General features: G+C 39.3%; 1 protein-coding gene across 1 annotated transcript in view; it reads left to right on the top strand.

Annotated features, from left to right (window-relative positions):
• Positions 1–5,929: 5,929 nt before the first annotated feature.
• Positions 5,930–22,313, top strand: part of KIAA0100 (KIAA0100 ortholog) — a 2,229,983-nt gene continuing 2,213,599 nt past the window's right edge. The window contains exon 1 of the mRNA XM_044054400.1: positions 5,930–6,382. Within this exon, the coding sequence (XP_043910335.1) occupies positions 6,315–6,382 (68 nt within the window). The 5' untranslated portion in view covers positions 5,930–6,314. The remainder of the gene's footprint in view (positions 6,383–22,313) is intronic.

Below are 22,313 nucleotides of genomic sequence, written 5' to 3'. Positions count from 1 at the left end.
TAAGATGCAGCCTATGCCTCTCATCCCCTTAGTGAAGAATTCTGGAGAAAGCCAAAAATAATTGGAAGACAAATGTCCAAAATTGGCACATTACCTACCTTTGGAATACACTCCTGCTGCAAATCAGTAACGTGATACAGTCTAAAGGTGAGTACTGGCAAGGCCTAAATGGTTGCAAGACTCAGCTGCTTTATATTTCCTATGGAAATCAGGAATATATTTAAATACTGCTCTTATTCACTTTAGAAAGTTGCTAGAATAACAGGATTTGCATTAACATACATTTTCTGAAGGATAGTAAGTCTTAAATGTAAATGTCTGTCATTAAGTGTTAATTTAAATCCTGAATGATTTAGCAGGAATCCACAGATTTTAAGAGGAACATACCAAAATATGAGGCAAAAATCTGGACATTCTTCTGAAATTCCAGACAATTGGAGGTATTCACTACAGAACATGTAAAGTTTAATAGCTTTTGGGTTGACCCCTGGTTTAATTTAATAACTATTTCCACATACAAATGAAATAATCTTCTCTGGCAAATCCTCTCCGTTGTCTGGAGGGGATGAAGATGCACTGCTTAAAGCTCCATCAATTTTACTTTCACACTGCACAACAATGTATTGCAAATCAGACCACAAAACAAATACACAAGACTCGGAAACAGGGCTAGATCCAGCACAAGGTGACCTAGGCAGCTGTCTAAGGGGCAGTGCTGGCTGGAGGCCTAGCCACAACATTAATCTGAAAAAAAAAGCATCTGCTGCTTTAAGAAATAAAAAAATAAAGTTTCCAAAGAAAAAAAAAAATGTTCTGCTTTTGCACAGCTCAGTGTCCATTGCTTTAAGTATTTTAAAAAATGTTCTCTTAGCACTGTGTCCCATTATGTCCAGTCACTTTAAAGTTTCTTACAGCAAGCCAACCAATAAGCAAGCATACAGACTGTTGGGACGAGTGCATCCTGTCACTGTCAAAGCTCCTGCTTGGGCCGCAGTACTGGCATGAGATTTAATTTTGCAGCCAGGCAGGAATATCATTGATCAATGGGATTTTGTAGGTATGAGCTACTTACTTTTTTGTCAGCTCATCAATGGGATCTGAGTAGTGTTTTTGTGACAATATTTAGAAGGAGGTAGGTGTGTGTGTCTGTGTTAGTGCGTATGGGTGTGAGTATAAGTGTGTGTGTGTGCATGCACGAGCATGTATGTGTAAAATGCCATATCTTGAAATAATCAGGGACAGCCAGGGACATTTTTAAAATGTTAGTACTATTAACTTGAGATATTGACAGAATAAGAGAATGTGAATTAATATACCTTTTTTGAAATAACTGAAATGTTTATTTCTAATCATTATCAGTATTTATTAAATGTAATTTACCACCTTTTCTTCAAAAGTAACAAGTTTTAGGGGGGAGTAAGAGGGAAAGCATCAAAGTCTGAGTCAACATCAGGGACAGTTAAGAGCTATGGTACCAGCTGCCAGACCTTCACTATTTGTTTTCTTTTGTAAATCAGTGAGAATTATAGTCAGTCAATGTCAATCATTAGAATTTCAGTTTTTGTGTTTCACGATACATGTTGGTGCAAAACCTGTTCTGATAACTAGTCTGCTTTTATTTGTCTACACTTTGCAGAGCATCTCTGATTTTGCCTCATATTTATGCCCTGTCCTTGAGTAAGTCACTTAACCAGACAGTTGTTTAGGGCAACTGGAAAAATGGTCCCCTGGATTGCAAGCCTAGTAACTAGTATATATGAACCACAGTATTTATGATGTAAAGGATGTGTTGTAGTAAACAGGTGTATCATCACATGAGCCATGTTCTTTTGATAAGATTATTGCTTTCCTTAATGTTGACAGTGTTTATTATTTATCTGCAAATAAACTGGACAGCATGAAGTCTGAGTTTAATGTTAACATTTTAACTATGAATACATTTTTTTTAATTTAGCTTGTTTTTTTGCAGGTACGTGTGTAAAATGTGCGTGTTTTGGCTACAACAGTTTGTCTAGCACATAGTACATGTGAGTAAGATTATGACTTGTCAAAAGGACTGCTTCCTATAATACACGGCTTGATTCTCTCAGTTTTTATTCGTCTTCTGTGACTCTGACAAGTTACTTCACCAGACAGTACTTCTGGACTTCTCCAGAAAAGGGACATATATCCAGTGGGCTGTCCCAGGCTGTTAGCAAATGCATTATATATTTTATCTTTTGAATTCCTGCACCCTTCACATAGACATTAATTTGTACTTTACTATACGGTATTTAAGTTTGAATCCCATAATTTCTCTTGTAGTTTAATGGGTTGCCAGATGCAATTCAAAGTCTGTTTTCAATGTAAATGTTTTGTTTTGATTAGAAATTGTCTGTGATTTTTATTTATTTATTTATTTTTTGTAAATATGAAATAATAATTTTAAGCAAAAATCAAAATCTCGGTGATAATTGTATAAGTAAATAAAAAATAGCATGTACACTGACAGATTTGAACAGTGTTTATGGTAACTGGAGAGAGACAGCCAAGTAATGGGATACTGGTATGGCTGACAGGAGGCCTGATTAATTTCCCTGTATAGGGCCCCATTTGTTCATGATCTGGCTTTATTGATTCTGGAGGTGTATGTTGTAAAAATGCAGCATTATTAGCCATTCAGGTAGGTCAGACCTGTACTGAGTGATGTTAGAATGGATAGCTATTGTTTATGACAGAGAAGACCTACAGAGGTCAGAAATAAAAATGAGATTTAGGTGTCCTGGAAGCATGTAAGACCCCCCCCCCCCCCAAAAAAAAAAAAATATATATGCGGAAATATTTCTGATTTTTGTATGACTTCTAGGTTGGTAAACAAAAGTTACCACAACATTTATATTGTCTGTAATTGTTCTGCTTTATGCATTACACTGAAGAATGAATTAATTTAATAAGCCTGGATTGTATAATATGGTCTAACTATGTTGCATTTCAGTAATATATTTTTGCAATAGTTTCTCTACAGCTTCCAGCAACTGCAAAGGGGTTGACATTTGTCAGGTCATATATATAGTCTACATTATTTATAGCAATGATCAGAACAGTCTGATCTTCAGCATCCATTATGTAGTCATTGCTGTATGGTATAAAACTGTGACATAGTCTTATCTACAAAATTAGATTGTAAAGGATTTTCTCTATTTAGTTAAAAACTGTTACTCTTGCAGTTAGTATACAGGACTAAAAAACACAACTTGTTAATGAGCTGATTCCTCTGGCAAGGGTGCAGGGTTTGAATCTTTCCACCTTCATTTATCTACTGTTTGACATTGAGCAATTCACTTGGCCAGGCAGTGCTTTAGAGCAATTGAGAGTTTAGGGTAGGCTCCTAAATGGTCTCCTGGATTGCATGCTTAGTAACTATGAACCTGTCATTGCTGTTGTTTGCCAGACATTCCCTGTTGCATAACTGAGCTGGTTCAGGAAATGTTATGGCAATATCACCAGCACACCATTTTTAATGCAACATAGGTAACTGATTCTTCAAGGATACCAGGCACTGCATTTGTGGATGAAGCACTGAAATGCAAAGTCATTTGCCTACAGCAACTTCTACATTAGTAATTGTTCACTTCAATGTAGACTTATTCAGATGACTTTTACTTCTGCAAAGATTGTGTGTATTGACTTAGCACATGTTATCAGGTGGTTAATATTTACGTTCTCATAAATACTTTTCCGTTTAAACTGTGTTACATCTGCCTGGATCTTATAATATGATGTTAGTGATTTTATGCAGTTTAATGTAGTTCATCCAAAGCTACCAATGAAGTATATGTACTGCATTTCTTCATAAAAATAAGGGGTGTGCACTGTCAACTAAGTGCCTATAACTGCTGGTGGTGGTGAGAGGCTCTCTGTGGATGAAAGTACTTTATGCTTTTATCTGGTAATTTTTAAACAGTCTTTAATTTGGCTTTGCAGGACTAGTGAGTGTGTGTATTGTGAATTAAGTACGAATAATTTGGCTACTGTGTGTTTGTGTGAAACAAATTTGAAATATGTGAGTTTGGTCAGTATTATAATCATTATTTGTTGGCATATACATCTAACGAGGATGGGGGATGTCTGTAGATAATGATGACTTACCCTGTGGAACTGAAAAGTTAAAAAGTTATTAGACTGAATTTGCAGGACTAGTGTGCATTTGTGTAAAGCAAACTGGAAACCTTACTTTGTCCAAATTTTTTATAACAATCAGACATGTGCTACGTACTCAGTCAATTTAGGGGTTGTAATTTTTTTTTTTTAGTACAGATGTTAGTGGATTATAAAGATAACAGTTTGGTAGCCATGTATGGTTGAAATGTTCTGAAATTGGTGCTTTCGTCATTATTGGTTCATAGATTTTGTTTCACTGCTCACAGAAAAAAATGTTCAAAACTACAAATGCAAAATGCGTTCTAACAATTATTGCTATATTAAACAAGAAATAAATTTAAAACAATCATGTAGGTGACTCAAAGAACACATAAATTTATACATGGTCCTAAAAGTGTGAGCAGGGGACCATAGTTTGAAAACAGCTTCGGGGCTAAAGTACACTTAAACCACCACTGGCCAGGTTATATTCAATGTGCAAATGTTTTGTTTAACAAATGGCCTTCAGTGTTTGTGGTATAGCATTTGAAATAAACGTTTTAACTTAAATCTACATCTTTGTAATTATTTCAAAAGTAAAGTAAAAATAGTATGCACAATGACCGTTTTGAACTCTGTGATAATGGGGGTAAGAGACAGGTAGTGGGACACTAGAATAGCTGAGGTCTGATCCATTATTCTCTTTGTCCCCATTTGACCATGATTTGACTCCAAATCTTAAACATCTCTCCCTGAACAGTCAGCTCAGCTGACTTCCAAGCAGCTAATCGCTCAGTGTTTTGTATGGAGTGGCACAAACCCAGTGTATCATCAGCTACTTAATTGCTTAATTACTTAATTTCTATACGTACGCAATAATGCAATAATTTATTCGTTTCCCGGATTTGTGCTCACTTCCCGGGTTAAATGATATAACGCTGAAAAATTTCAGGGATCTGTTATTTTCAGACTCGTACATGCAGATGAATATTTTATACGTAAATTATCAGATAGTTAAATTAATCCATGCACTGGGAGGCTTTTATCTTGTTTAATATAACCAAATACGTAATGAGTGTGTGTGTTTGGGAGGGTGCCATAGTTTTGAATAACACCATTGGGAAAAATAAGCTGTGAATATTGTTCCATTTTCAGATATTAATTGTCTTACCACTTTCTATAGTTTGTTGTTGGGAGGGACCCACAGTTGGCAGCTACGAGCATTAACTATTAATTCAAGTGTAACTTCGTCATCAATTGAACTATGTAAAGCAATGTGCAAAATGAGTTTTCTTGCAGGATTTGCAACATATAAGGGACTGTCATCTTCAACTAGTCTACCGACGAAGAACATCGTTTTACAGCTACGTTACGTTATGTTAATTCATACCACTGACATTTAACAATGGACTCGCAGTTTTGTGCAGGTCTTGGGGAACACTCCTATTCAATACCAGGAAATGCTGCGAAGGAAGTCTCGCAGAACTAATAATTTCTATAGATATTCTGTACTGTGTTTACGTTGCCTGGTATGCTATGACGGTAACCATACTTCTCAACTGTTCAGTTTGCCTTATATTTTTGGTCTGTCCCTAATAAAATTTGTGATTTTATGGCAAATCACAGAGAACTGATGTCACCATAAACAATGACACATTTGAATTCTAGACTTCATATCCTTCAGAAACTGTACGTTAGCACAAATCCTGTGATTTTAGCAACTTTGTAAGGTTATGAGAGCATGACTGTAAACGCTCCTACTATTTTGAGCCGTTGTCTCCCATTGTTTTAGACTTTTTTATCCGGATTTCCTGTGCTAAGAGATTGAGAAGTATAACAGTAATGGGAGTACCTTACAGTGTTAATACTACAGTTTAACTTCGAGTTTGTTACCAGTTGTCCAACCGTAACTTCGGGTTAGCTGTGTATTGCCCAGCTATTTGTGTCACTCCGGGCTTGCTGGCTGTGGGCCCGTGTGAAGAATGAGTGTTTGTTGTTAGTTCACGGCCCGACTTGTGCAGTAATTAATTTCGGAGTACTAGGGGTGGCTAGTGTCAGTCACAAGTTTGTTCTCCGGCCCGCCGGTGTCCTGTCTCCGGCAGGGCTGGGAGCTTTGTGTTCTCTCAGGTTGTAATAGGACTGTTTTTGGAAGTCCACTATCCCTTCTTTTGGAAATCTTTCGAAGTTATCCCAAGATGCAAGTGCTTATTTCTATTTTGCTGGTGCTTCTGGCATCTGTTTTCATCATTTTTGTCCTTGCTCGGTGAGTGACAGTTTATTATCTTTTGGTATTGGACACAGTTTGAGACTGCCTGTGCCATAAGCAAGCACACCCAGGTATTTGCTTCTTTCTCAGGTTGCAACTTACGAGCTGAGGAGGTTTAACAGTGGTACTTTGGAGGTAGTGGAGAGAGAATTACGTCTGCTTGACTGTGATATTAGGACACCTCAGGATGAAAGGAAAGCATCATTTTTAAGGGTTATAACTCTGTAGAGTTGGATCAAGTTTTAGCTTTTAGTACAGTCCGACTGTGCAAGACACTTCAGTGGTACTCTTTTAAAGGAATACTTTGGCTTTATCAATCTTGATTTCTAAATGCAGAAAATATTTGGGAAAATGAGGATAAAATAATAAGAGCTGTTGTCATTGTATTAGGAGAAATCCAAGAAAAAGGAGTCGGTTTCTTGTATGGCTGTACCAGCAGAAGACCATCTGGTTTATTTAGTGTTCTAAACTGTCCTTAATTTTGGTGTAAGCTATTAAGGAATGTGTGGAATAACGGGCTGAATGGAGCTACTTTCTGTAGCCAAGGGACAAGTTTGATTCTTTCAGTCTCCATTTGCTTACTTTCTGACTTTGAGAGGTGGCCCAAGAGTACTGTCTGCTTAAGTAACTTACTCAAAGAAGCATGCCTGTCTAGCAGGCTTACTTAATTACAACAAAAAGGTTAATGTAAAAAAAAAAGTAGTTAAGATTATTTGACTTTATTGCCTAAATCTAACAAAACACTAGAAGTCAGAGTAATAGGCATCTGCTTCTTTACTTCTGAATGGGCAGGCTAAACGGACATGCACATTCAGCTGTATGGTGGCCTCAGTATGATACTTTTTACACATACACAGGTGAAGCAGTTGTGTAATGCACAAATATATTAGTACTTGTTATAAAAAACAAATGCTTAGTAGAAAAGTGATTTGAGTAAGCACTATCGTTTTATTTTCAGTTTAGTCTTAGTCCCTTACATGCTTGACTATTATATTCCCTTCTTTTCTTTCTAGGTTGGAACAGTGATTTGAACTCCCATTTTCTTTCCTTCGCTGGAAATGAGAGGGAGTAGTTAGTAACTAGAAGGGTGCTCTGCTGGGTAGATGTAGAATTATTTTATGCCCACTGCAAGCTTTTTCAATGTGGGTCTCTATTAACACACTCTGAGAAGCAGTTGTGGTACTGAACTTGAGTTCTTCTAACCTTGGGGAGCTCCAGGATTTATATCTCTTGGCAGGAATAGAGATTTGGGCATCAGTCTGCCTTGTATACTTCTGAGTATCATTCTTCTTGGGAGTCTTGTTTTTAGGTGTGGTTGTAGTTATCCATACTATTTGGGGGTTGTGGATCTGGTCATACATCCTTTGAGACTGCATATATCATCATAATGCTTGTTTTCAGATTTCACTTGTGTGGATGGTGATTGTTCGACAATATGAATGTAGTCTTTGAGCCAGCCCAATGGTGTAGAGCCAGATTGGCCGTATATGTGTAGCCAGTGATCCACGTTTATGATTGGGTACCTGTGGTTAGTTTGGTGGGATATGATGAAGCAGCTGATATACAACTCTCCCATGATAGTAGGAGGTTTTTGGATGAAAGTAGTGTTGGTGTGACCTCTGGTAAAAATCAGGAGCCTTGCAGCTTGATAAGTTCTGTAAGGGGGAATGACAGACATGTTGATGTCATTACCCATTGCTTCTCTTGGTCTCTGTTTTGACTAGTTGTTGCTGCAAGAGTAATGGCACCCAGCCTACTGCTCCTCATAGAGGCTGTGCTATCTGGCAGTAGTAATACTACTGCAAGGCCAATTCCCAAAGCAGTTGCGGGAACCTACCCAGTGAAGGATTGCCTGGTGGAACCTGAGAAATATCCAGTGAGAGTTGATCAGAGGATGACAGCTGGAAGCCAGTGGCTGGCTGTTAGGAGCATGAAAAATGCAAGTGTGGTCTTGGTGCTCACATGTGCTTTTGCTTTCTTCATTTCTTAAATTTAGAAATCCTGATATAACGTGTTCTTAAATTTTATTATTGATTCAATAGTTTTTGTGCTAGCATATTTTGACTAGTACTAATACTGGTATATGAGCATTCACTGAGGTTATAAATTGTTTGTTGATGTGTTATTTATCAATCTGTGATACCTTTCTCTCCATTTTTATTTTATTATTTTGAGTGACCAAGAAGCTAGAGACATATTTTTAGGTGAAGTTTAGACAGAGATGTACAAATAGATCAATTGACTTAGACTAAATAAGGTACATTTTAAGCACTTCAGAAACAAAGAATTTATGAAATGCGCTAAATGGAAATTGAGTAGATGCAGCACATTACAGTGAAATAGTATTGCAATATGTTAGTAAGTCAGGCAGTACAGTATTAAGTTACACGTGGAGTGTGCAGATGTGTATTGTGTAGAGTATCAGTTGTATGGCATTGAATGCTAATGCCTGGCTAAAAGGAATTTGGATATTATGTGGTATACAATTCATAAAACTCACGGAGGCTAGAAGCTTACTGCCAGTGTCTGTGTTGTTTATTGAGCATTATGACAAACACCTAGACATTGGATGGTATCTGAACTAGAGAAACATTTTTGCAGAAGTGAAAAAATATGTTTATTTTCAAGAATTTATTTGGAGGAACATTTGTTTACAGTGCAAAACTTGCTGCAGTGTAACCACCACAAATTCTCTTACTGCATAGGAATTAGCAGAAGTCTCGAAGCTGTAGGTCTAGAAATCCAGTTTATTCCTCACTTTAAGCAAATTTAGTTGAGACTGAAAAGTTATAGTGTCACAATTTTGTTACTTTGAAATGAGCTTTTTCAAAACACCTTTTTATTAAATTTTGAAATCTTAAACGACACAAATACACCTTAACAGAAAACAAAATAAACCACCTCAGACATGTTCATGCATTATACATGTTTTCTTTTTAACAGTTATCATTCTCTCCAACATTACATAAATTGCTTAGGGGAAAAGAAGTTTTGAAGAAAGTTGTTTATCACTTTTGCATTGTGTAGAAGGATGAAGATTAAATAGCATCAATTATAGTGAAGTAAATGGAAGTATGACAAACCTAGAAAACGTTATTAGCAAACAGCCATTCTTTACAGTGGAACAAGGCCCTGCAGAGACAATAGGTGTTTCTTACCAAGGTGAAAAAAGATAAGCTAAACATGGTGAATATTCTGAATTTCATGATGCATTAATAAAAGGGAGATTGGTTTGTGGCATAAATAATTAGATAAAGGCCATTTTTTTTTTTGAGAAACCGAACCGACGTTCTCAGAAGATGTAGATGTATGCAGAGAAAGTAAAATTACTAGTTCACAGTTAAGAATAAACTGAGGGATTGAAATGCGTAAAATAAAATGAGCCAATTGGGGGAAAAATGAGAACCATAAGTGGGAATATGTTCTAATGGTAATGTAACTAAGAAACATCTATGGTATGGATAAAAATTGTACATTGGAAAGTTTCATATTCCAGGTGTGGCAATAAAGACAAAACATTAATCATTTGGAGAATCGGTGCTAAAAGTGCTAGCGTCGATAACAGAGGACCGGAATGCTCATACTGGAACATGCAGAATAGGACATGGGAGTGCCTAGGTCCATGTAGGTTGGGCAGCAGGTATAGAGAAGGAGACTCCACTCTAGATATTTGTCTTGCAAATTGGTTGATGGTGGCTACTGCAATGCTCACCAAGAAAGACAATCATAAGGTCACACATAAGAGAGCTTAACATTCAACTTTGATATATTTCCTACTAGTAAGGAAAGGACATTGGTATAGAGTCAGAGATTGCAAAATTATTCCCCAGCAAAACTGTTAGATCCCAGCCCATGCCACTGGTGCCTACAGTTGTCTGTCAGCAGTGGTCAGAAAAGGCTTTATGGTCAATAGAGTCTAGGCTGAAGACCTGGAAGTTGAATGGAGCAAAAGCACGGGCGTTTAAGGAAATACTTAGGTTTCTGACACGTCAAGAAAAAGACTTAAGTACAGCTTGGAGGCTGAGCCAGGTATGGAAATAAGGTACTATAAGGAAAGCGGGTGATGGAATTCAGAAAGTTATGAGAATAAAGTATTGTAGGAAAAGTGGGAGGTAGAAAAGATGGATCAGGTTAAGAATATATACCGGTTGGCTAACAGAGGCACTAAGGTAGCAGTTGCAGTGGCAGAGAAACTTTACCAGCTTCTGGAAATGGACTCGCCAGATGGCAGAAAGAAACTCTCTTAGGTTACGAGGTATAGACGGAAAGATAAATTACATTGTAATAGAACACCATTCAAAATGGATGCTAGCAACAATCTGCTCACCAGTCCAGAGAACATCAAAGGCAGATGGAAAGAGTACTTGTAGCAGCTTCTGAAAGAAGAAATTCCCATAGAAGCTGTATTGCCCTATACACATCCTACAATGAAAGAGTAAGAAAAAAATACACTCTAGAAATAAATGAGAAGAACACTAAGGAAAATTCAATTAGGGAATCAGCAGGCTCAGATGAAGTCCTGGCAGATGTGATCAGGTTGTAGTATGAGTTATGGGAGAAATAGCTTCTGACAGTTCTCACTGAGTATGGAGATAAAGGTACATCATAGATGACTGGCAAATAAGGATTTTACTGACAGTTTAGAAAAACAAAGAGGGTGTTAACAACTGTGGGCAGTACAGATATGATCAAGATGTACTTTTTCCTTGGGTGGATAGTAAATACTAGATGGAGGTCTGATGAGAAAGAGAGAGGTAATGTGGAACAAGCTTTTTGGAAGTGTATGGAGTTGGATGATTTTAATAATTCCCTGAAGAGTGCTTTGTCAGAATTTTTTTTTTTTTTGGAAACAAGAAACATCTTTATTAAATAATCAAGTCTGACATAGTCAGTTACACATGTATATAAATGAAAACAAACCATATTGACATAATTTTAGCTGCAAACATTGTGCATCACTTGTCTATCCAGTCATTGTCAGTCAGACATTACATATATCATTCAAATCCTGCCTTATTTTAAACCTCCATTCCTCCTTTGCATGTATTGTTCCCACAATTCCCATTTTTCCATGTAATTTTCTCCTACCCGTTTTTTAAAGATTCCAGTTGTTTTATTTCTATTACTATATTCACTACTACAGGTAAGGTTGGTACAGACTTTGATTTCCATTTTCTAGTAATTGCTTTTTGGCAGCCACCATAATTAGACTCAGCAAGGCCTTACTATATCTGGACAATTCTGATTTTGTATCAAAGCTCAAAAAATATATTTCCTTAGTTAACCAGTTTGCTTACTCAGTATCACTGGCAGAGCAGTCTGCAGGGAATCTTTTAAAATCTGCCACCTCATTACATTCCCAGAAAATATGTTCCCAATTACCTCTTTCTTCCCCATCACACCGCCATTTGCTGTCTACCTGTGGAAAAATTCTTTGGAGTCTGCTTGGGGTATAAAAATACCTATGTCAGCACTTCAAACAAAGGTCCTAAATCTTCTAGATTTTGCATATTTGGGAGACATACATATATACATACCTTCATTGTTTCTTTGTGAATTGCTTATCCAATCTTGCTTCCTAGTCCTTTCTAACGTCCTCTGATTCTTATAGTTAGCATACACTATCGTGTATGTTGTACTAATTATTCCTTTCTTAACAGCAACTTCTGTTCTAGATTCTGCAAAAAAAACTCTACCGTTGCTGGTCTTTCGTTTAGGACCCCCTGTTTCTTTCTGCCTATACTCTGATATCAATCCTTTGTAGGGTTTACAATCTCTAACCTGCAGTCCAAATAAGTTCTTGGCATCTTCCCATTCTATTACCTTTCCCTCTCTAGTTATTTGCTCCCAATACCTTGGTTCCTGTGCAAGTTTTCTCCAATAAATTCCAGGCCCCTCTTGCCTATTGGCTGTATCCTATTTGCAGTCATCCATATTCGCAGAATCTCCTTTCTACATTCCCATGTTGGCTTAGTTCTTAGAATACTTTCTGCTGCTTAATGAATATAGTATTCTGTATTATTATTATTATTATTTTTTTTAAAGGTTTGCATTCAAAATCCCAGTCCCCCTCTTTTATTATCATCTCTTTCCACTTTGAATTATAGTTTTCTGTTTGTGCTATGATAGGAGCCTTAACTGTGTGGCTCTGAAATACCCCTTCAAATTGGGTAATCCGAATCCACCTTGTTCTGTTGGAAGAATAAGCTTAGCCCACTTGACTCTTGCCATATTGCCCTCCCAGATAAAATCCTTCAGTGTTTTTATTAATTGCTGTCTACAACTTCTCCTTTGGGTGATAAAAACATTTTAACTGCTTGTATCTCATCGATCTTCATCTACCAAAGCTTCCATTTTCTCAGTTTTTGTATTATCTTTAGTTTCTTCCCATATATCCTTAGCTGCCACACCAGAAACATTTTTAATCCATATTCCTAACTACTTACTTTTATGATGATCCCATAAGTATTGATATTGCTAACCAATTCATATGTGGGTACATAATTTACAGCTACTGCTTTTGCTTCATTACTTTTGTATTCCAAAAAGTTTTAAAACTGTCTCAGTGTTCCCCAACATTGTTCATAGGATCATACTAGGCTATCTGCCCTAGGGCATTTATAAGCCTAGCCAGAGTGTGTTTGGCTTTCGCCACCCATTTTAAATTAATTTTGCTATGCCCTTTTTTGAGGTTAGTATACTGTGCCTTTGTCTAACAGTGACACAGAAGTGATACCCGGGGTAAACCTATGATCTCCCATCCACTCATCAAGATTCCTCTTGAAGAGAGTGAATGAGGGACTCTGCTTAACCTGGACTGGGATTTTATTCCAGAGTGAAGGGAGCCTCTGGGTTATGAATCTGTCCCTCCAGCATGTCCTATTTATTTCAGTGCTGAGGTTCAAGTCTCTCGAGCGCGTAGCTCAATGGGATTTGGATTTTCTGAGGTGCAGCATGTCCATTAATTCCGGGTTCGACATGGCTTTATACGTCAGGCACAGATCGCCTCTGAGCAGGCGGTATGCCATTGAGTAGAGCTGGAGTTTCTTTAACCGGGCAGCATATGGCATCTGTTTGAGCCCTATGATCCTCTTGGTGAGGTACTTTTGGGGTCTTTCCAGTTGCTGCAGGTGTCTGGTAAGGTACATCCCAAAAGGGGCATTGTACTCCATTATGGGCCTGATGAGGGATAAGTAAAGAGGCACGATGACCTCCCCTGATCTAGATGTGAATCCCTTCATGATTAGGTGGGCTATATAAAATGTTTTTCTAACCACTTTGGCCATGTGGTTGTCAAATGAGAGATTGCTATCAACTTGGATTCCCAGGTCCCTAATTACTTCTTCTGTACTTAATGGATTACCACCTGTGTGGTAATTTGTGGGCACTTTGTTTTTGCCAAAGGGGATGACTATACACTTTTTGGCGTTTAGCTTGAGGCCATGGCTCTGGCACCAGTTGTCTGTTTCTATGAGGCCCTTTTGGAGGATGCTTGTGTCGGCTGGAGAGTCGATTATGGCGCCCAGTTTGCAGTCATCTGTGAACTTAGTCAGCCACAGTCCTTCCGTGTTGGCCTGTACCTCAGAGAAATATATACCGAACAAGAGTGGTCCCATGACTGAGCCTTGGGGGACGCCACTTGTAACTGGTTTGGAGTCTGACATGGCTCCAGCAATTCTAACCATGTGGATTCTGTCCTTGAGCCAGTTTGCAACCCATCTAGTGACATAGGGATTTATATTTAAGCTGGTGAGCTTATCTATAATGCCCGAGTGGGGTATTGTATCGAAGGCTTTTGCAAGGTCCAGGTAGGCTGTGTGGACCACCTTCCCCTCGTCAATGGCCTTGGTGACTGTTTCATAGGAATCAACCAGGTTTAAGAGGCAGGATCTGTCCTTAACAAAGCCAAACTGGGTAGGATCCAGTGTCTGTAAGTCCCCAGTATCTTTATTTATGAGGTCCATGATGATCGTTTCCATAGCTTTGCAGACCAAGCTAGTCAGGCTTATGGGGCGATAGTTTCCAGGATCCATTGAGGCACCACCTTTGTGGAGAGGGACCACTGTTGCTGTACGCCACTCTTTGGGTACATATTCTGTAGTAAGGCTGAGATTGAACAGTAGTTTTATGTTTGGGTTTAGCTCTTCTTGGAGTTCATGTAGGATGCAGCCCGGGACACCGTCTGGTCCCATTGATGCTGTGTTTTTTTGCTTTGGAGAGGGCAGCTCTTACCTGAGCATCGGAGATGTCAGGGGGCAGCACTCTGCTGGGATAAATATTTGCCCTTTTGTTGGGTGGGGGGGGAGTTTGCGCTGAACCTGTCGGCTAGGATGTTGGCAATGTCTGTGGGTTCGGTGTATTTTTTGTCATTTTGGACTAATTCTGAGCATATCTGGGAATTCCCACCCAGGTTCCTAACATAACTAAAGAAAGCCTTGTGATTATCCTTAGTGTCCTGTGCAATTTTTCTCTTGAAGCTGGCCTGCGACGATTTTATGTGTGCCTGTAGTTTTTTGCTAATACTGATCAGAGATGCCTTCCCTTTTTGGGATTTTGCTCTATCATGTAGTAGCTTCCTCCTTCTATTGTATAGTTTGTTTATTGCTGGGGTCCACCAGACAGGACATCTGCCTTTGGAGGATTGGGTCTTGGTTTTATTTGGGATTGCAGGATCCATGCATTCCTGAAGGTGTTCGTAGAATGTGTTTATAAAGGATTCTGCGGTCTGGGCCATATTTTTCACAGGCCCGGGGGCTTTGAAGGATTCCACCTCGGTTTTGAGGAGTGTGAAATTTGCTTTAGAGAAGTTTTTTACTGTGGTTTTCAGGGCAGGGGGTGGAGTCGGGATGTGAATATCCAGTGAGATTAGTTTATGGTCTGATCTGACCAGTGAGGGATACACTTCTGGTCTGGAGCATGGAGTCCCCATGTTGGTGAAGATCAGGTCCAGTATGTTTTCCCCTCTTGTGGGAGTGGTAACAAGTTGTTCCATAGCATTTGAGTTTATAAATTCTAGGAACCTTTGGGCTAGGGTGTTGGAGCTAGAGTAATGCTCCCAGTCTATGTTTGGGTAGTTGAAGTCGTCCAATATAATGGTGTTTGGAGAGACCGTCATATTTTCCAGTGTTCTCAGGAAGGCCGAGTGGGGTTCCTGGGTTTGGGAGGGTGGTCTGTAGCAGGCTATAAACTGGAAGGCAGTTTTACCCACTGTTAGTTGCACATGGGATAGTCTCTGATGCTTCATGCTGTGCCACCAACCTGGAGGTGTGGGTATCTTTGACAAATATTGATACTTCCCCTCCTTTTGTAATATGGTCCAAGTTTTGGGGCTGAAAAGCATGGTATGAGGTATAACCTGGTAGTGCTGGGGTGCTCTCGGGAGCCTTGAAACAGGTTTCTGTTACTGCACAGATATCGATGTTCTCCATGCTAAGGAGAGTTTCGAAAAGTGCATCTTGAGGTTTAGACTTCTGGCATTGAGTAGCATTACTCTTAGTTTCTTATCCCTTGTGAAACCTATGTAGGTGGGTTTGTCTTTTGAGCCTTGCCTAAAAAAGGCAGTATGGGGGTAGCAAGAGCCTTTGCCAATATCCGAAAGCCCAGGGGTGACAGGTGCAAGCCGTCCCTAGCGAAGTATCGTGGCTTGTCGAGCATATCATCCCAGGCTGACAGGCATTGGATCCCCTTTGAATGACACCAATACTTAAGCCAATTGTTGAAATTGATCATCTTGTCTTCATATTGTGGCATCATTCTTGGTGAGGGTAAGATGCTACTCAAGGTCAGGGTCATACCAGCCTGGGCTACATGCTCAGAGAGCTCCTCTGTCTCTTTTCATGTAGTCCAGGGAGGTACGTCTCAGGTCATTCACACCAGCATGGACAATGACTGAGTCATATTTGTACTTGCCTTGGAGTGACCTGAGTGCTTGTGTTATGTGGCGGATCCTAGCCCCCGACGGGAAGCTCACCGTGACCACCTCCTTGTTCAGCCTGGTGAGCGGGACGTCAGTGTGCCTGACGATAGTCACCTATTACAAGTGTATCCGGTGTGTTGTTTTGCCTTAAGGGCTGTGACTGTTCAGCACACTGGCTTTGTGAGCTATGTGTTGCATGAGTTTTGTTTTGGGGGTAGCGGTTGCTTGGGTGTCTGCTTTGGAGGTCTCTGCTGCTTGGGCAGATTTTTATTTAAAGCCTCCAAGTATGTTTTTGTGTGTTGATGTGTTTGGTTTGCTGTCGTGGTAGGTCTATGTGAGATTGGAATTGTAGTGAGTGTGGTTTCCTTCTCCTCCTGACTGGTTTTGCCAATACTGAGTTGAGAGAGCTTAGCCTCCAGTATGGCTATATGGTTGCATCTCTCACATGTGTTGGAATTTGTTTGGAGGAGGAGAGGGTTATCTGTGTACATGAGGCAGTTGTAACATTGCCTCAAGATTCCGAGATTCACCAGCTGGACCGGAGAGGAGATTGACAACTGACCTTTGGACATGCTAGAATAGTATTGGGAATTCCTTTATAATTGAAAAAAAAGGGCCAAAGGGGAACGAGGTACTCAAGGGGAGTTTGTGAGGGTGTAGTGCTTTTAATATTTTAGTGCTGACTTATATAATTGCTTTAGTGAGCAAGTGCCAGGTAACATAAATGCAATGTGTTTCAGGTAACTTAAATGCAGAAATGACGAACAGTAACTTTCTTTCAAGTGAAACAAGGAAGTAATGTCCCTTTCTGGTTTTGTCAGGTAAAAATTATATAATCTGTAAATAGAGAGAGCTTTTCTTGACTACCACACCAATTATATCAGTGAATTCCTGAGTCCCTTATTTTCTTTGCTAATGGTTCTAAATATAATGCAAGTAACCAATGGGAAAGAAGACACATCTGCCTGGTTCCTCTGCTCAAGCAGGTGTTAAAGGTGTTAGAGAGAATCCTACCCACTTTAATTTTCGTTTGCGATCCCACATACATCCTCTTAATTAACCTTATAATTCTGTCTGGGAATGCAGATGCCACCATTACACTGCTCATAAAGTCCCAGCTTACTCTTGAATGCTTTCTGTGCATCAAGACCCACCAACAACAGTGGTATTTTCTTCAATTCTGCTTCCCCCTGGATCTTCAATGTTCTGTTAATGTCAGATGTTTGCCTCCCATCCACAAAACCACATTGATCCATATCTGTCAAATTTGGCATCACTTTTGCCATTATAGACATGAACACTTTATAATCATGGTTTAGTGTTGAAATGGGCTTGTATGAAGCTGGCTCTGATGGTCTTTACTCTCTTTAGGTATTACAGCTACCACTGCTTTCTTCCAGGGTGATGGTTCTTCTCCTCTTAAAATACTATTAAACATAATCTTCCAAATCTTTGATTTTCCCCTCCTAGCTTCCAAACTTCCACAGGAATACCATCTATTCCTGGGGACTTTCCTGTAGATTGGTTATATATTACCATTTTTATCACATCTCATCCTGTCCTAACTGTTAGTAATTGAGCCTCGTCTACCTTTAACCTTGGCATATTAAGTTCTTCCATAAACCTTTTCATTTGTACCTTTTCTTAATTTCCATATTTCTCTGATTTATACAGACTTTCATAGAATTTCTGAAATATTTCTAATACTTCTATAGGATCTTTTGTTATCTTCCTTGTTATAGGTTCCCTAAGTTTGGCAACAGCCCTTTCTACTTTCTGTTGCCTAAGTTGTTGTGGTAAAAGTTTTTGTGCTCTAGCGTTTTCAAAAAAGTTGCCTAATAGCATTCTGTCTAAACTCCTACATATTATCGAGGTAATGCCTTATTTTCTGTGTAGCATTCTTCAGTAGCTCTTCTTATTTGTGGGATTCCCCCTATTCTGCATGCAACACTTTAACATCTGTCAGTTGCTGCAAATAATTATTGTTACTTCTTAACAATATCTCCTTTTCTTTTACCTCCACTTTAATTTCTATCCTACTCCCTAGCTAAATTTTCAGAAGAAATTACAATCGTCTCTAATAGCTCCTGAATAATTTCCACTCCTTAAATTCCTTTCTTTTTAACAGCTAGGTGGGAAAGTGCCATTATCTCACTTTTATTTCATTATCATGTGTTTTTATTGGCGCATGATCTGAAATAGTTATCGGGTGCGTATCAAGACCTTCAATTAATTGACACAGATCAGGTTAGAGTTAAATGTCATCATTTTTATTTATTTAATTTATTTTGTTAACCGGGTTAGTCTGGCTGGACCAAAGGCCCTTTTTCAGCAGAGACCAGAGGAGAACAGCTCCAACGCAATAAACAAAACATTACAGTGAAGTAAAAAAATAATCAAGACCGAAATTAAAAATGAACAATATTAATACATAGAAGAAAAATAGTTTTCAATGACAGAAGGAAAGCAAATCCATCTTGGTAACAGAGATATATATATATATATATATATATATATATATATATATATATATATATATATATATAGTCAAAAATATTAAGTTATAATAAGTGGTAGATACAGAATTGGGTGTAAAGTGGAGGCCAGTAAGAGAATGAGTAAAAGATCAGTAGAAGAGATATGCAGGAAGGATACTTTAGCAAAGGAAAAAAGGAGGAATAAAGTGATGCTATTATAGGGAAAGGTAGATGAGGGGGAGACAGGTGTAGAAGAAGAAGTGTTAAGTTGGGCCTTGGCAAGAACAAATCCTGTTATTGAGCCGAGGTTCTTTTAAAGCAAGTTTGAAGTTGCTGGGATTTTGAATTGACCTGATGCCGTGAGGGAGGTTGTTCAGGAGGTGGCAACAAAGTGACTATAGAGACTTTTACCTATGGACATGGGTTTAGTGATTAAAAGGAGTTGTTGGTCAGAGCTGCGAAGTTCACGTTTAGGGACATAAGGTGAGATAAGGCTAGTTAGAGAAGGACAGGCAAGGGGCTGGTGGAGGATGGAATGAGACAGACAAAGCTGAGGCAGAAGGAGTTGATTGTGGAATTCAAGCCAGTTAAGTGTTTTCAAGGAGAGGCAGTGATACGGGAGGTTAGTGGCAAATCTTACCATTTTGTTATAGGTTTGTTCAAGTTTGGATGACAGTTTTTTTTTTTTTTTTGGAGGTTTGTAAAGATGGGGGCGGCATATAGAAGTGTTGGTAATAGGAAAGCTTGAGCTATGGACATTTTGGATTCTTGTTTTAGGAAGTTAGTTGTCTGTAGAGTGATCTCGCTTTTGGTGAGTCTTTTTAATGCAGTTATTTATATGCATGTCAAATTTAAGTTCATCATCTATGTAGACTCCTAGAAGTTTAGTATGTGTATCAACATTGATAATAGTGTTATTTAGAGAGTATATGGAGAAAGAAGACTTGAGATGATGGAGAGATTTGGGGAGGAACAGTAGTAGTTTTGTTTTGTTGGGGTTAAGTAGGAGTTGGTTAGATATGCACCATAATTCAACAGAGTGGAGTGTGTCTTGAGTGAGTACAGGTGAGGTAAGTTGTCAGAGGTAGTGATGATCATAGAGTCATCTGCATATTGGTAGTGATGATCATAGAGTCATGTGCATATTGTTTAAGTGTAGAGTGGGGTCAGGAATGAGAGAGATTATTACTGAAGATATTGAATAGTAGTGGGCTGAAGATGGAGCCTTTGGGTACCCCAAATAGAACCGGAAGGAGAGGAGATGTGGCAGAAAGCCACTTAACAGCTTGGTTTCTATTAGGTTTGATGAGAACCAGCAGAGAGAGAGAGTTGAGGTGGAAAGATTGAAGCAAGCAAGTTTAGAGAGTAGGAGATTGAGAGATAGAGTATTGAAAGCCTTAGAGAGGTCAAGGAAAGGGCAGGGCACAATTTGGTTATTATTGAACGTAGAAGCAGAGAGTGGGTGAAGGCTAATAGAGCAGTGGTTGTGCTATGATGAGGATGGAAGCCATGTTGTGAAGGGGTAGGAAGGTTTTCTTGAATGAGATGCGACATGAGTTGTGTACACACTTTGACAATCTTAGAGAGGGGGGAAATAGGATAGCTATTGGCCTGAAATTTGAGGGGTCAACGGAGTTACCTTCTTCATGTAGTGGTATAATGAATCGCTTTTTCCTTATGTTAGGGACATGATTTTCTTTTTTTAATTTCTCCAAGTCTTTTGGGTTTCAAATACCATGACTGGAATGGACACCATTCCTAAGTCAAAGTACGATTGAAGTTCATGAACTGAGTATTGTTTCATTCTTTGATGTCAGCCCGTAGTGCTCTTTGCAGCACCCGCAGTGTGCCACCAATGACTCCTTCTGCAGTACGTATGGAGTTACATGTATTGGTAACATATCTAAATACGATTGTAAAGTTTTCTTTTTATAAGACCCGTTGCAACTACTACTATTGGAACTATCTGGGTATCTTTCTTCCACATTGCTCTTGTTTCTGCCTGCAGATCCTGATATTTTATGACTTTGTGTCTCTCTGTATGCAAGACACTGTAGTCACTGGGTGTGGCAATTTCAATGATCAATGCTACTCTTGTCTTCTTTTCTTGGACCACTGTATCCGGTTTTCTATTATCTTTCTTTTGAAATGTTGGTAATGGATGATCCCATGTGATGTAGACTTCTTCATTTTCCATGATGCTTTGTGGCTCATGTTTCCAGTGTTTTTTGGCCACTTCACTACCATAATGTTTGTGCAATCCCCAGTGTAACAGTTTCACCACATTATTATGCCTTTCAGTATGCAGTCTTCCTGCAATTAGTGTGTCGCAACCAGCAACGAGGTGTGCAACTATTTCCAATTTGGTTTTACAAAACCTACATTTGACGGTTTCTCCCACATGTTCAATGACTTTATAAACCAACGTGTATGCAGCCCACTATCTTGGGCCGCCAACTTTAACCTTTCATCTCTTGATTTGAATCCGGCCATGGTGGTGCAGCGGTTAGCGTTGTCGCTTCACAGCAAGAGGTTCTCCTGTTCGATTCTCAGCTGGAGCGTCTTTTGGGTGGAGTCTGCATGTCCTCCCCATGGTCGAGTGACATTTAAAGACATGCGGTAGGTGCATGCTTGAATGGGTGTGCCTTCTTTGAAGGTTGGGCGTTGGGCTGTAACTCGGTGCTGTAAAAATCCACTGCCAATCATTAGCGGACCGGAGTTCCACTGTGGTGATCCCTAACCGGGAAAAGCTGAAAGATCTCTTGGTTTGAATTTGCTTCTCCTTAAACATTCCTGTGTTCATTCCTGATCAACATGAGGTTCTTCCAGAAGTTTTCTATACTTGCAGTTATATTTATGCTTTTTCCACATTTCTCGCTTTCTTATCTGATCCTTCACCTTATATTCTTTTGTTTTTTGGCACATTCAGTTGGTGCCTGAGTTTTATCTACTTTTTGTTTTGATTTCCATTCCTGCTTGATGCCGATAAGCAGAGAAGTCCTCTTAGGTAGGTACTAGGCTATCTGCCCGAAGGCATTTATAAGCCTAGCTGGAATGTGTTGGCTTTTGCCGCCCACTTAGATTAGTTCCCTGTGCCTCTGTCCAGCAGAGTCATTGAATTGATCCCTGGGGTAAACTTTGTTTCCCATCCACTCGTCAAGGTTTCTCTTGAAGAAGGTTAGTGAGGAGCTCTGCCTAATGTAGATTGGAGTCTTGTTCCAGAACATGGGAAGTCTCTGGGACAGGAATCTATCCCTCCAGCATGTCCTATTTATTGTTGTGGTGAGGTTTAGATCCCCGGAGCGTGTGGCTCGAGGGGATATGGTTTTCTTTAGGTGGTGCATGTCCATCAATTCTGGGTTGGACATGGCCTTGTATGTCAGGTAGAGATCACCTCTGAGTAGGCGGTATGCAACAGAGTACAGCTGGAGTTTCTTCATTCGAGCTGCATAGGGCATCTGCTTGAGGCCAGTGATCTTCTTGGTGAGGAACTTCTGTGGTCTTTCCAGTTGTTGCAGGTGTCTTGTAAGGTACA

Source organism: Protopterus annectens, chromosome 13.part0, assembly GCF_019279795.1.
Source record: "Protopterus annectens isolate FY-2018-M chromosome 13.part0, PAN1.0, whole genome shotgun sequence".
NCBI lineage: Eukaryota > Metazoa > Chordata > Ceratodontiformes > Protopteridae > Protopterus > Protopterus annectens.
The sequence above is the reverse complement of the archived record's forward strand: the minus strand, read 5'-3'. Positions and strand labels throughout refer to the sequence as shown.